General features: G+C 39.7%; 1 protein-coding gene across 4 annotated transcripts in view; it reads right to left on the bottom strand.

The window, feature by feature from the left end:
- Nucleotides 1-16,360, bottom strand: part of piezo1 (piezo type mechanosensitive ion channel component 1 (Er blood group)) — a 79,988-nt gene that overhangs the window by 39,521 nt on the left and 24,107 nt on the right. For all 4 annotated transcript variants that reach the window (XM_026308594.2, XM_026308596.2, XM_026308597.2 and 1 more), the window contains exons 4-12: nucleotides 13,948-14,089; nucleotides 12,526-12,766; nucleotides 10,749-10,962; nucleotides 3,563-3,734; nucleotides 3,109-3,213; nucleotides 1,807-1,879; nucleotides 1,208-1,311; nucleotides 905-984; nucleotides 516-696 (exon numbers count right to left, since the gene is read on the bottom strand). In XM_026308594.2, coding sequence (XP_026164379.1) covers nucleotides 516-696; nucleotides 905-984; nucleotides 1,208-1,311; nucleotides 1,807-1,879; nucleotides 3,109-3,213; nucleotides 3,563-3,734; nucleotides 10,749-10,962; nucleotides 12,526-12,766; nucleotides 13,948-14,089 — 1,312 coding nt within the window. The remainder of the gene's footprint in view (nucleotides 1-515; nucleotides 697-904; nucleotides 985-1,207; nucleotides 1,312-1,806; nucleotides 1,880-3,108; nucleotides 3,214-3,562; nucleotides 3,735-10,748; nucleotides 10,963-12,525; nucleotides 12,767-13,947; nucleotides 14,090-16,360) is intronic.

The raw sequence follows: 16,360 nt of genomic DNA, 5'->3' as shown, positions 1-16,360 counted from the left end.
CCAGGGTGTACCCCTGCCTTCCCCAAAAGGCAGCCCCAAAGAGAGCTGGGATAGGCTTCAGCAGATCCCAGTGACCCTGGTTAAGGAATAAGCAAGTATAGATAATGGATGGATGGATGGATGGATGGATGGATGGATGGATGGATACTGTACAAGATGAGTTAAATAGAACAATGCAAATACAGCAATACAAAAAGATCAGTGACTGAATTTGAAATATTCACTTGTTTTACTGTTTTACTTCAAATGTGAAATTATAGGGTGGATTTGTTTATTCTATTCCATGAATAGTGCTGGCACTGTTTGAAAGAATATGTAATGTGATATGGCATGTAATCTGGCACACATCTCCTGATATTTTTTTAGCAAAACACATACTGTACCAGCTCATGCCTCACTGTACTGCGTCAAGAGATGAAGCCTAGTAGATCTGGTTTGTAACATTCAGTGTCATGAACAAGCTTCAGCATCCAACAGTCATTATCATAAAATCATTATCTCTGGACTCCTCTTACCATAGCTCCCAGTCTTAGACAAGGGTACTGGGCTCTGTCTAGGCCAAGTTGTCTGAGGCTCATATGTCCTACAGTGGTGGGTAGTTCGGGCTGAAGTTCCATGGCCCAAACATACTGCAGACAGCACAAAGCTAGGCCATAGAGCAGGATGAATGGAGAGCACAGTGTGGCTGCCTGTTGTCTGCGAAAACATACAGTTAGTTCAACACAGGTCTAAAGACTGAAAAGTAAGAAATCTACACAACTACATGACTGATTTGAATCAATAACTAAAACAAATGCAATATCAGAAGGAATGAATAACCCACCCACTAAGGATCAGTTAAAAACTGTCACAGTCAAAGCTAATCAGGCTGATTTGTTGTGTCAGTTACATAAAGTAACAGTACCTTGCACGCAGAATCCAGATGAGACAAGCCCACAGCAGCAGTACAAAGGTTAGCCAGCTGTGGTATGTGATGCTCCAAACCTAAATAACAAAAGCAGGAACAAATCCAGCTTGTATGATTCTTATTATGGTGTTGTTCTTGTTTGCTATAGTTTCATAGTAACTAAAAGGGCCAACATCACATTGTGATAATAACTAAGTCAGGTTGAGCTGCAGTAACTGAGTAGATAGGCTACACAGTAAACTACAGCGGGTTGATGTCATTTTATAACTGCATAAAATCATCATTCATTCAAACACTTACCATCATGGCAATGAGAGCACATACATAGCTCTGCTGCATGACCACTCTTCCCAGCAGCAAAAATGGACTTTCAAACTGCTGACGACAAGGGGCACAACTGACACCTACCAAACATAACAATCATCGGACTATGCAGAACATTACAGACAACAATTTCAGGATGCTTTTCAAGAGACACAATGTACGCAAATAATAGTCTAAATTTTGAAATCAGATGTTTTTTTTCTGAAGAGAAAGTTGAGAATATACAATTAAGCAAGATAAAAGACTTCTTTTCTGTCTAGAGACTAGAGATCCACTTACCAGCAAGTGTCAAAGCAAACTGATATGTTCTTTACCTTATGTGTCTTACTAAACATAATCCCAAATAAAATATATATATAAATAAATAAAATGGCTTGTTACATTTACATGAATTACATAGTTTCTACAGTAATCCAAGTCAGAACCTAATACTCAGATTGGAAACCTAAATATAAGTTTATTTATTTGATCTGTTATTTTCAAATTATATAATCACTCCTTTGTGAAGTGACACATACATATGCAAATACTGTTTTTACATGACTGGCTTCACAGAAAAATCAAGCATTTAATACCCAGTTGTGGCTGACTCTCTCCCACCGTTCTTTCTGCTCTGCTGCTTTCTGCCCCCACAGACATGAGCATGATCTAAAACAGAAGGAAACACAAACACTTTAAACATTCTGACAGTTTATTATTTTCCTTGAAATTTCTCTTTTATATGATATAAACTTGGGGAAGAGGTGAAAATGGGGAGGTTTATTCAGATGAAGCAAAACCAAGCTGGTATCTTGGAACATATAATGTTTTTTTTGGGGGGGTTGTTTTGTAAAGTGATTTGTATTGTGATTTGGTGCTATACAAATAAATGGAACTGAATTGAATTGAACTGAACATTTGCAGTACATGTTGCTTTCCCAAAACCATGTGTTTGTCACACAATCTCACCCACCTGGGCATTTTGTCAACAAGGGACAGTTAAATACTTGGAGTAAATGCACAGCAGTGACAGAATGATAGTGAAAACTATGTTAAACATTCTCTGACAATTGTGATTAAGTGAACTTTTTTTCTGTAACTGTATAAAAAGTGCAAAACCCTAAGTTTTACATGCCCAGAATGCGTGGGTGTTTTTGAACTGACGTGCCAGCATGATTTTTGATTTAACCTGCACAGTAATGATAGCTTATAGTTAGGGCTGGCCTCAGGTAACCCTGACCCATCCTTTAGTTATGCTGCTATAGGCCTAGACTGCCTGAGGACCATTGAGCTCCCCTACCCTAACCCTTCCTTCCCTCCCCTTACAAACACATCTCTAGTTATATGTAATATTCAATCCAGTGAACTAGTACAAATACTGCAAATAGTAACTACAGTGAGAGAAAGATTCTTTACTGCACTCATTTGAAAATGCATTGTGAAAAAAACATTTTCAGATTTTTTTCAGATTCAGTACTTTGAATACTTATCCAGTACTTTAACTCAAGTAATATTTTGACTCAGCAACTTTTACTTGTATTGTTTCTTCCATAAGTAAGTATTTGACCAGGAGGATCTATACTTTGACTTAAGTAATGAGGCTGAGTACTTTGTCAACCACTGGTGATTTGTTTACTGGGGCAAATGGAGATAGGACAACTTTGCACAGGACATTAAGAAGTTTAAGAACACATCTGGATGTTGGCATTTACGGACACATATGGAGGAAATAGATATTATTTTTTAATTAAACTGAACTAGAAGCTTGTGAGCCATGTCTTGAGATTGGTGACCCAGAAGAACAAAGATTAATTAATATTCAAATATCAGCCTTAAACACCAGATTGTGAAGTCCATATAGATTGAGCCATAGCTGATAGAGAAATATTAGTATTTACCTGTGTGTCATCTTCATAGTTAGCATTCTGTTGATTCCATGGCCTTAACTCCATCTCCTCCTTTAATTTGTCCCTTTTCTCCTGTTGCTGCTCCTTCTCAGCCTGCTGAAAAGTTATGCAAATGTTTCACTTGATTGCAGATAAGATGTTTTTCTACTGGATCTCCAGTTAATGCTCCTCTTTGAGAAAGTGATAAACTGGGCAGTCATATGCACAGTTAGATACACACTGAAAATAAATGAAATCTGTTTATTATTATAATGGAAAATAAATGAAATCTGTTTATTATTATAACGTATCCAGTGAGCTAGAGCTCCTCTTCGCAATGTACAAACTTTAGTCAGGGGTCAATCTAAATTATCATTTTAATTTTTTTTGTATTTTTTTAGTATGCTCTTGACACTGTCTGCTATGTATGCATTTTGGTAAGCACCAGTAAAGACACAGTAGGTACCTGGTTTGGTCTTCCATGACAACTTGTCTTCAGAACAGTCGCTATGGTAATGTAGAGCAGGAACAGTATTCCGGGGTTGACATAAACTGGCCAGTCATGATTGTCATTGAGGTTAAGGTCATAGGGTGAGGAGCAGTTGCCTGGTGTAATGATGTCCTTCAAACCAAAGAGCCTAGATAGAAACAAAAGTAAATAGAAGAAATAAATAAAGAAACCTTTCTGTTGTACTGAGTTGTTCATGTAGGAGCTTTGAGATTTCTTGGCATTTCACAGCATTTAAGAGCATGGTGTTGTCATATTGTGGTGCCATATACCTGTGTGTGCAATGTGACATTCTGATCAGTGGGAAATGTTTTTTGCATACACACAATTTATATTTTAAATCCAGGGGTCACCAATCCTGGTCCTCAAGGGCCACTGTCCTGCTTGTTTTCCAGATGTCCCTGCCTTACCCTCCACTGATTACCTGGATCTGGTGTGTCCAGTGAATCAGAAACTGGAAGGGCAGGAATTGTCCTTGAGAACCAGGGTTGGTGAGCCCTGTTTTAGAGAGACATTATTATCACACAGAATAATTTAGTTTGAACAGTGTAACAAGAGTTTTCAATTAAAGATCATTCTGTTCATTTAGGAAGCTCAAGTGACTGTGGATCACCATCACCTGCTTTGGTGCAAACAAAAGAGACAACAGGTGCAATGGAGAGACAAGCGCAAGACAATCCCAAAGAAGGGAACGATTTTGCATGTGGGACCACAGCAAATGTTCTCTCCTTATCATTCCTGGCTGATTTTTGTGTGTGTTTTGTTATTGTCCTTGTCATTACTGGCATCATGAGGAAGCTAACTGCAGCCCAATCAGATTACACAGGGAATCAATTTATTCCAAGATGGCATAATCTATATGTGCAAAAATGTTTGCTATGTCTCCCACAGTCTCGAGAGCATGGAGGAAATATCAGGAGGGTATGAAGGATGGAAGAGGTTCAAGAAGCCATAGGAACGTTATGCTGCTTGTAACATCATCTAGACTGACTGGTTTGGTGGTGGGTCAGTGATGGTCTGGGGAACCATATCCTTGGAGGGTTGCTCAAACCTTCATGTCATAACCAATGGTACCCTGATAGCTGGGAGGTACCAGGATGAAATCCTCACAGTGCTCAGAGTGACTCTCAGATCTTACATTGGTGCAGTGGGCCCTGGGTTTGTCCTGGGCCAGAACAATGTGAGACAGTTCCTGGATGACAAAGGCACTGATGTCACTGACTGACCTAAATCCACCTGAACAGCTATTTCAATTTCAATTTTTCACTTAGATTTTTTTAGCACGATTTTGAATGCAGCCCTCCATTGGTTAATGATTTTGGTTTCCACTAACCCTTATACCATTTTGTTCTGAACAACTTACACAATGTACAATAGTAACAATTTTCAACTTAAATTATTAATTCTACAAGTCTGATTAAAGTGTATGTTTGCCATTATCCACAGAAACACACATTAATGAATTCTGTGGCTTAGCTGTACTTATTATCCCACTTTGCACTCACCTCCCATTCTCTGGCTTTCTCAAAATCTCCTCTTAGTGCCCACAACTTTGCCCGTGTGCTTGCTCAACTCTACCTTAGTGTTAGATGTGTACCATAAAACAACCATGCAGAGAGCTGGTGAATTCTGATTCACTGTTTCTCCTCTCAATCCCAGAAGCAAAACAATGCCACTTTTCAAGTTTTGTTTTTTTTTACTTTTTCTGTAACTTTTGAATTGACCGCTGGAGCACCTGTTTGTTTATATAATTGACACTGAAGCCAAAACAAGTATGAATACAAAATGGATACCAGCAAATAAAAGAAATAAAATTGTTTAAAAAAATTGCTGTACAGCTTCAAATGGGTCTTCTATGTATATTCAAACAACATAATTCATTACACAATTACATTTACGTATTTCACACTTTTATTTTATTTAAAAGGAAAAACACATAGTTCAAGCCCATGTCTGAACAGTCCTGTGTTCAACTGTAACAAGATAGTGATGCATCTGACAAGGCACATTAGCAGCAATATGTGAGAGGTCCATCTAAAAATGGACTGGGAAAAAAGTATGTCAGGGTTAAATGAGGTAAAGTTCATGTTTCTTAAAGGACTATTAGCAAATCATGTTGCATTAAGCTGCGCAATCTTACAGATACAGTCAGAGAATTGAATGTAATATTACAATTTAGGGAAACCATCGCTACAGTACATGTAAGCTATATATATACACACACACACACACACATATATATAGAGAGAGAGAGACATGGGCTTGAACTATATGTTTTTCCTTTTTAATGAAATAAAAGTGTGAAATATGTAAATGTATGTAATTGTGAAATGAATTATGTAGTTTGAATGTGCACAGAAGACGCATTTGAAGCAGTACAGCTATTTTATTTCTTTTATTTACTAGTATTCATAATTTGTCATTTTCAGATTTATTTACTTGATTTGGCTTCAGTAACAATTATATATATACAAACAGATGCTCCAGTGGTAAATTCTGATGTTCTGATGTTTCTTCTGAACTGAGAGCTCTGATGTTGTTCCTGGGATCTGTTGGATCCACTCTCCCAGTTTGGGGGTCACAGCCCTGAGGGTGCCGATTACCATGGGGACCACTATTGCCTTCACCTTTCACAGCTTTTCTTTTCCTTCCTTCAGCCCTTGGTATTTCTTAAGCTTTGCATGTTCCTTCTTTCTGATGTTGCTATCACTTGGGATCGCTACATCTACCACTATGGCTTTCTTCTGCTGTTTGTCCACCACTACTATGTCCGGTTGGTTAGCCATCACCTGTTTGTCTGTCTGTATCTGGAAGTCCCACAGGATCTTAGCTTGGTCATTCTCCCTCACCTTTGGAGGTGTGTCCCATTTTGACCTTGGGACCTCCAGCCCATACTCGGCACAGATGTTCCTGTACACTATGCCGGCCACTTGGTTATGGTGTTTCATGTATGACCTGCCTGCTAGCATCTTACAACCTGCTGTTATGTGCTGGATTGTCTCAGGGGCATCTTTGCACAGCCTGCATCTGGGGTCCTGCCTGGTGTGGTAGACCGCAGCCTCTATCAATCATGTGCTCAGGGCCTGTTCTTGTGCTGCTACGATTAGTGCCTCTGTGCTGTCTTTCAGTCCAGCCTTTTCCAGCCACTGGTAGGACTTCTTCTACCTGTCGGTGGTACATACCGTGCAGTGGTTTGTCCTACCATGATAGTTCTTGCTCCTCTTCCTCTGCATTGGGTTTCTGTTGCCTGAGATATTCACTAAGTATTCCATTACTCGGGGCCATCTTCCTGATGTACTCATGGATCTTTGCTGTTTCATCTCAGATGGTGGCTCTGACGCTCACCAGTCCTCGACCTCCAACAGTGTCAGGTTGCTGGATTTGGGGTGAAACCCTCCATGCATTCTGAGGAACTTCCTTGTCTTTATATCAGTCTCCTCTATTGGTCAGCTTATTATAACACCTTGGACCTTGTTCTTCCCATTGAGCTGACTTCTTAGGACTTGCCTTACTCTCTGTAGGTATTTTGCTGTGGCTTCTTTCCTTGCAACTTCTTCTTGGTTCCCATTTGCCTGTGGGATTCCAAAGTACTTTTAGCTTTCCTCAACATCTGCTATGCTGCCTTCTGGAAGTTCAACTCATTCAGTCCTGACAACCTTCCCTCTCTTTGTTATCATTCGACGACACTTATCCAGTCCAAATGACATTCCAGTGTCGTTGCTGTATATCCTGGTGGTGTGGATCAGTGAGTCAATGTCTCGCTCACTCCTGGCGTACAGTTTGATGTCATCCATGTACAGGAGGTGGCTGATAGTTGTTCCATTTTGTAGTTAGTATCCAAAGCCAGTCTTAGAGATGGTCTGGCTGAGGGGGTTCAGGCCTATGCAGAACAGCAGCAGGGACAGAGCATCTCCTTGGAAGATGCCACACTTAATAGAGACTTGTGCATTCGGCTTGAGGTTGGCCACTAGAGTTGTTTTCCACAGTCCCATTGAGTTCCTTATGAAGGTTCTTAGAGTCCTATTGATGTTGTATAGCTCCAAGCATTCCAGGATCCATGTGTGAGGCATTGAGTCATAGGCTTTCTTGTACTCAATCCAGGTGGTGCACAGGTTGGTCTGTCTGGTCTTACAGTCTCAAGTGACTGCTTTATCTACCAGTAGTTGATGTTTTGCTCCTCTGCTGTCATTACCCATTCCTTTCTGGGCCCCACTCATGTATTGAGCCATGTGCTTACTCCTCTTTGCAGGACAAATAAAGGTTTTCTTATCTTATCTTAGCCACTATGATGCCTGACAGGAGCTTCCATGTTGTGCAGAGGCAGGTTATCGGGCAGTAGTTGGATGGGACTGCTCCCTTTTTGGGGTCCTTCAGGATAAGGACTGTCCTGCCTTCAGTTAGCCATTCAGGGAGAGTTCCATCATTAGCAGACGGTTCATTTGAGCTGCCAGGCACTTGTGGAGTGCAGTTAGTTTCTTTAGCTAGTAGTTAAGTTAGTTATGGAGTTCCACAAGGCTCTGTGCTAGGACCGATTCTGTTCACCCTGTACATGCTTCCTTTAGGATATGTCATTAGGAAGCACTATTAATTACCACTGCTATGCAGATGACATTCAGTTATATCTATCTATTAAACCTGTTAACACAAACCAGTTAACCAGACTTCAAGCCTGTCTAACTGACATAAAGGCCTGGATGACCAGTAACTTTTTACTTTTAAACTCAGAGAAAACAGAAGTTATTATATTTCGGCCAAAAAATCTCAGAAATAACTTTTCTAAAATTATAGCTACTCTAGATGGCATAACCCTGGCCTCCTGCACTACTGTAAAAAACCTTGGAGTTATTTTTGACCAGGACATGTTCTTTAACTCACACATAAAACAAATCTCTAGAACTGCATTCTTTCACCTGCGCAACATTTCCAAAATTAGGAACATCCTGTCTCAAAATTATGCAGAAAAACTAGTCCATGCATTTGTTACCTCAAGGCTAGATTACTGTAACTCATTACTATCTGGATGTCCCAATATCTCCATAAAAAGCCTCCAATTAATCCAGAATGCCGCAGCCAGAGTCCTGACAGGAACTAGCAAGAGAGATCATATTTCTCCTATATTGGCTTCTCTTCATTGGCTCCCTGTAAAATATAGAATAGAATTTAAAATCCTTCTTCTCACATACAAATCCCTTCATAATCAAGCTCCTTCATACCTTAAAGACCTCATAGTACCATATTATCCCAATAGACCACTTCGCTCTCAGAGTGCAGGTCTACTTGTGGTTCCCAGAGTTTCCAAAAGCAGACTGGGAGGCAGAGCCTTTAGTTATCAAGCTCCTCTCCTGTGGAACCAGCTCCCAGCCTGGGTTCAGGAGGCAGACACTCTCTGTACTTTTAAGGCTAGACTTAAAACCTTCCTCTTTGACAAAGCATATAGTTAGGGCTGGCTTCAGGCAACCCTGAATCATTCCTTAGTTATGCTGCTATAGGCCTAGACTGCCCGAGGACCATCGGTGCACTGAGCTCCCCTACCCTAACCCCCACCCCCCTTTCCCTTCCCCTCCCCTCTCTTCCTCTCCTCCCACCTCATGTATATTCCACCATTGAATGTCACTAACTTTGTGCTCTCTCTCTCCCCTAGTTTGTGCTCTCTCCCTCTCTCTCTGTTCTCTCTCTCTGTACCTTCTGCAGGTGTCCCTGGTCCTGGAGCTGTATATCGCTGATGTGCAGTTATTGGTCCCACCAACCTGCAGTCTCTATTTGTTGTTTATTGTTGCTGTTCTTTTCTCTCTGCTCTATCCACTCACCCCAACCAGTCGAGGCAGCTGGCCGCCCAAACTGAGCCCGGTTCTGCTGGAGGTTTTTTCTTCCGTTAAAGAGAGTTTTTCCTCTCCACTGTCGCCAAGTGCTTGCTCATAAGGGAATTGTTGGGTTTTTAGTTTTAGTTTTTGTAAAGTGCCTTGAGATGATTTGTATTGTGATTTGGCGCTATACAAATAAAATTGAATTGAATTGAATTGAATTAGGTGTGGATCATGTCAGGTCCTGGTAATGTCCAGGAAAATCAAATTCAATAACTCCACTATCAAGAAGCACAACTGCTATCTCCACAGACACCATAACTACAACTGCACACAAAAGTGTAGGTGCAGCTTTGCAACAGTGATAGGATGAGTGGGTTTATAACAATTGACAATTAGGGTAATAATAAATCAAACTTTGCATATTCATTTATCCTCAACTCTTTCAGGGTCTGGAATATTTTCTGGATCCCACTAATTTATGTCATCCAATTGTATGTTAACATGATATGTCAATGTTATAGCTCACTTTACACAATCATTACATTGTCTTGTCTAATGACCTACAGTAATATTATTATAGTATTTGTTTTTTAAGTAACTAGTATTGTATGAGATAGCAATTTCTAAAATGGTAATAATAACACATTTGCTCATGCAATTAACACTGTTGCCTGAACACAATCTGTTCTATAGCGAGAAAGCAGTGAAATACTGCACAGCTCATTCATCCTTCTACATTTTAGCTGATAAGCTGAAGCTGCTAGCCTGTCATTCTGTACATCACAGTTCAGAAACCCCATATTTCTCTGCTCAAACTCATACACACACTCTCTGCTCCCTTCTCCTTCTACAGATATTTCTACACAGTGGACCCACAGTAGTAACAGACCTTCCAAAACTATATTACTACACTGGTCTCAAATAAGTCCAATAAAAATATTTCCTGCATATAATGCAATAAAAAACAGAAGAAATCATCTAAATTCTCTGTTCTTGTAATAAATCCATTATGACTGGCCATTAATAAAGCCCACCCCAACAACAGCTGGCCACAATGCTCTCCTCCCACTAATAACATTTAAAGACTCTCTTCCACGTAATGCCTGGTTGTGTCATTGCTGGTGATCATCAGAATTGTTGGACACACACATATCCACCTTCACCAGGACTTCAGACTTACCTCTGTGCTCAGTTTAATTAAAACAGAGCCCATATTATCTTGTCTACCAAATTTTCACCTGTCTTCTCATACTGTGATGAAGTTGTCTTTGGGCTGGGATCTTAATAAATTAATTTCAGCTGAAACATTTCATGATTTCATGCATGTGCTACAGTCTTACCTGGCCCAAAGACTGTGTGGGGGAAATAACGCCTGGGCCAACAGACTCTGGTACAGGTACAGGCAAACCATATGCCCAGCAGTGAAGAAGCCCACCATCACACACATTGCATTGAAACCCAGGTGACTGATAGGCAGGTGGCATGCCCACCACGTGCATACACTGATGAAAAGCAGGAAGTAGATGGCTGAAAAGGCAGAGGGCAGTGTGATGCCTGGGAAGAAAAACAACGAGAGGCCAGAGACACAGTAAGGCACTCATTTAAACAACAGCAAATTTAAATGCTTGCTGTTAGACAAGCGATATGATATAATGGACACATTAAAGGAACACTATATTCACACTATTCACACTAAGCTCATACATGCATTACACATTTAAAACAGATATTTTGAGATGTTTTTGTTACCTCTGACATAGCCAAATGTAAGGACAAATCTAAATTTCATCTTTTTGTCAGTAGTACTGCTATATATGTCTGTGGCTGAGTTATCATAGTTTAGAACAAAAAATGGAAGCAGGGGGAAAATTACTGGTCTTATTTACTGTTTGTGGTATATCTTGCAGGAAGTGAAACAGCTTAATGCCAGAAGGGCATGGGAACCTGGGTTGGATGAGAATTAACTAGTGCATGACAACATTATTTCTGTCAAAAAAGAGAAATCAGGAACAGCTTGGTGGTGAGTCTGACAAGACTGCAGTGATGAAATAAATGCTGTTGAAATTGATGGTATTGTAAGACATTATCCTATAGGTACTTGAAAAATGTAGTGTTTCCTCTTTTTATCATAATGACTAATATTTGAAATCTATATGACAACAAAGGTGAGTGCAGACATTTAAATTTATATGGAAGACCGGGTGTAAGACAGAAAAAAATTAATCAGCACAGTACAGAATGTACAGTTCAATCAGTAACTCAAGTACGCAAATGTAGGTTAGGTTTTGTTCTTTTAACAGCAATGTTAGTATAATGAACAATTTAAATTAATTTGTTTTGCTTAAGGCTGTTCTAGTAATTTATGGATTTAATATGGAATATATATTAAAGAGAACAAGTTGTTATTTGAGGGCAGGACGGTGGCTTAGTGGTTAGCACTGTTGGCCCTGTGATGGACTGGTGACCTGTCCAGGGTGTACCCCTGCCTTTAACCCAAAGAGAGCTGGGATAGGCTCCAGCAGATCCCTGTGACCCTGGTTAAGGAATAAGTGGGTATAGATAATGGATGGATAATTAATGATAATTAGTTGTTATTTGAAGACTAGTAAATTTGCTCCAATACATTTGATTTTCTTGACAGTGTGAGCAAAAAAATAAATGAATAAACAAAACATTGCACCTAATTTTGCAACTGTCATATGACCTTTACATGACACTATAGAGCAGTTCTAGTGTAAATTATGAAATTTTAAATGCCTTGTTTCAAAGTGCTTAGAGGTGATGCAACATAAGTGTCAGTATTTGAAACTGCTGTGAGCTGCAGCTGCACCAGGCTGTTAAATCAAATCAAAATCAAACACACACCTTCTTCGGTCTAAGCACAGTGGCATCCCTGACTGAATGGCCACACATGAGAGATTTCCTGGGTGTTTATGCATAATTATCATTTCAGAATGACCACAAGTGAACACTGGATATGAACAAAAATCAAAACAAATTTGATCAGAACTCTAAAATTACCATCAATGGCTGGATTCACATATTTTTCAGTTCTTCTTTGTTTGTTGTTTAATAGTGTGGACCCCTAAGAAAGTACTGTTGTTAAACAGGTCCTACCAGCCAGGGCCAGCAAGCTGATGGCCAGGATCCTCCCCAGGTCCCACAGAACTTTCTGAACTGTGGCTTTCAGACGTTCAGCCAGCTGTTTGGCTCTGGTGGCTGTGGAAGCCTCCTCATCAGGGTCGCATGTCAATTTCCTCTCTTCATCTTCGTCTCCTGATGCCTCTTCCTCTTCATCATCCTCCTGGTCATCATCATTTTCATCATCTGTAGTTTTATCTATTGGATACTCTTCCAGCTAAGGCAGGGACAAAACAAAAACTCGTAGTTAATAAATTACAATATAGCAACACCTTAAATTATAATTGGTAGGTTTTTTCAGTTACAGTGCAGGTGTAGTCACTTAACAACAGTAGATTTTTATGTCGGTCAGTTTATGATATCATGAGAGTTAGAGGGTGAAGTAAGTTGCTGCAGCACTAAATTGGTTTGTTTTTGGCAGTGGATGAAGACCAGTGCAGGACACTGTAGCTAAAGGAAAAAACACGTAGCCTAACCTTAGTCATCTATTACATTTTATCAGAGCATCAGTTAGTGCTGCTGAATTCAAGATTATATAATCAAAAATTTTACTTGATAATGTATTAAGCTTTCACTCCACTTTCAGTGTTTTGAATTGCTGAGTTTAACCAACTCCTCTTGAATAGATCCTTTTTTATTTTGACGATGCCAGCTACAGGACAAGTCAGTGGGTGGAGGGATAGAAGGGATAGGGATAGACAAAGAGTAGATAGAGAACAGAGAAAAAGACAATAGAGAACAACAACTGCATGATGCATATACAATATAAACAATTACAATAGTTATACAGTGTCAGCAATACAATGTGAGACAAAGCCACTAAAAACAATGCATTATAACTGTCAGCAGTGATAACAATGCAATACAATATTGTTAATAATAATAGTAATAGTAATAATAATAACTATAATGTTAATAATGCAAGTAACAGTGTCAGCAATGATAAACAGAAATGACCACTACCTAATATGTGCATGTGAATGTGTGCATGAATATATGTGAGAGTGTGTGTGTCTGAGTTTGTTACCAAATGTTATACACAGAGCAGGAGACCATCATACCACCACCCCAGCCCCAGCTGCAGACAGGTCCAACCCATCACCGCCCGAGCAAGGGCAGAAGATGGGAGAGCTGAGCCCTCTATATGCCATGTAGAGGGTTGTATATTGCGTGTGGCAAGGAGATTGTGAGGTGTATGATGACCAATAATGCAATTAAAATGAGGAGGCAGCCATGAACTAACAAACACATCTGCAGTTAACTTGTACCGCCACATCATTTATCTATATGTGTGTATATACTGTGCCCACTTTAATGTTGATTGTTTGATCCCATGAGCCAAATCATTCACTCTTACAAACACACACACACACACACAAACAAAATGAAACGACTCACCGATGTAATGTTAGCAGCAGTTACCATTTGTCTGTTCCTGACCAATCTGTTGCAGAGGATGATTATTACCAAGGCAACCACGCACACACCCAGCTCAGGACATAGAAGACGTAACACACTCCAAGGATCATCCAAGGGAAGCCTACAAAATACACACACCCATATGGTTTCTAAAGTATTCACACGGATTTTGCCTCATATTCTACTATGTCTAACTTCATATTTTGTTGGACAATGTTCAATTATTTCTCTGACTATATAAAAACAATATTCAATACAATATATTTGTATACAAGTGTTAGGATGTATGTATGCACGTACATGCATTCTAATATGTATGTACTTGTATAGCTATTTGCATATGCATATCTGTGTTTGTAGGTGGATATGTGTACTTAGATGCGTATATTGTTTGTATACACATATGTTTTTTGTTTAAACATGAGTACTGGTTGCACACATTTCTTCTTCTCGCTCTTCTGTCAACCTAGTGGTAATGATGAGGTTGATATGTAGTGTCTCCACCCATTCCCGCACCATGAACAGCTTCGTTTAAGTTCAGATCAAGCTGATCCAAGTCTTGTTGTATGTCACTGATTCACTTCTTTTGTTGTCTTCCTTAACTTTATATTCTGGGCATGTAGCAGCAGTAGTGATAAGGTAGTCCCATGTATCCCATTGTTGAAACATGTCCAAATTATGTGAGCCTTCTCCTCTGTATTGATTCTGTCACATTTACCCAGTTTCAAACTAAGTAACTAAGTAATACCAGTGTCTTGTATATATAAGTTTAGTTTTTGTAGAAATTTGATATCGTGTTATGTTTTCCAGTAACTGCAGATGCAAGCCCTGTACAGGAGATCCTGATACATGCAACAATCACAGTATCATCAGAATACTTCTGAAGGTGGCAAAACTCAGAACTGTAAATGAAGTCTGCTGTGTATAGCGTGTACAGGGATGGAGCCAAAACAGTCCCATCTGGAGCCCCTGTGCTGCTCAAAACTCAACCAGAGATGCAAGAAAGGAGGAATCAACCCCCATCCCTTTGAGTTTATATATATACTATTATATAGTATGTGAAAACCAGTATGTGATGCAATTAGTATGTTCCACGAGAGAAGTCATATTCAAAAATAGCGGAAAATGCCAACTCGGTTCTTTTCAAGTGTCCCTCAGGGAAAAACGTTGTTCATTGTGGTTATATTGCACTTGTTTAACATAATCTAAATAAATGGCTGACTTACTGAAAGTTTAAACAATATAAATTGATGAGATGATTCCGTAACTCAGCTGTAAAACGATGTTTTAAACATATGTGGCCAGGTGAAGGAGGGGTCATAGGGGGCATGTTGTTGTGTAATAGTCAATAAATAAGAGAAAAAACAAATAAATGATAAATATGTACAAGATCATTCTGAAAACTCGATCCACCATCTATAAAACAGCGTGAGATGTCTTAATAATATAAGTGCTATTTCTGCTGTCAGTCTAATGAGCTAATGTGAAAGGTGAAGCTATCTTCAGCTTTACAAACCATTTACAAAAGCTTTCATGAAAAACAGGAATTCTTCTTTCCCTGACTTGCATGTGTTGCATGTATTTCTTTCTTTTGTTCTCAATTTTTCACTCAGCATGGGAAGAGGTGTACACATGCCAAGAAGGTGTAGCACTATTGTTGTCCTAGTGGAAACAATACTCTTACGATGCAGACCACCAGGAACAGTTTTTGGGGAATGGTGTGAAACTTCGTCATAAATAAGGAGAAATGCAGGAGAATGGGAGGAAATTGGGAGAAAATAGTAAAAAACATCAGTCTCCCAGGAAATGACCTGTCTGTGAAAGTAGCGAAACGTGGACATCTTTCCACTCCCTACACTGAAGGACTTTAGCTCATAATTCTCTGTTTTGATGCATGGGACTAGGTATGGGCTGCCCAAGCTGCACATCAACAGCTTCACGTGACCATACTGGCCGTACGTGCTGTACTGGCAAGGCAGAAAAGCAGCTGCTTTAATTCTCCTGTGACTGGACAATGAAGGTGAAATTCCAGCAGATATCTCACACACAATTTTGGCACACCCTTCCACAGGAATATCCTGAACTGACTTCTGAGGCCATGAAAATGTTGCTTCCCTTCTCTACAATGTTTGTTAGTCACCATTCTCACCCCACTTGTCAAGGCCATTTGGTCTGAGACACAGTTACCAATTTCAATGAAGTACTTCCTGTTTTCAAGATTGGACTTAAACCATTTAAGGGCAGTAGCAGAGATGCCTGTCCCAGCCCTCTAACGTTGGTAACAGGATCACATGGTCCACTGTGTCAAAAGCAGCACTTAGATCCAACAGTACTAAGACAGAGACTCTGCCAGCGTTGGTGTTCAGACGGTCGGTGTCATTTGTCACCTTGA

Source organism: Mastacembelus armatus, chromosome 15, assembly GCF_900324485.2.
Source record: "Mastacembelus armatus chromosome 15, fMasArm1.2, whole genome shotgun sequence".
Classification (NCBI taxonomy): Eukaryota; Metazoa; Chordata; class Actinopteri; order Synbranchiformes; family Mastacembelidae; genus Mastacembelus; species Mastacembelus armatus.
This window is presented reverse-complemented; position numbering and strand designations above follow the sequence as displayed.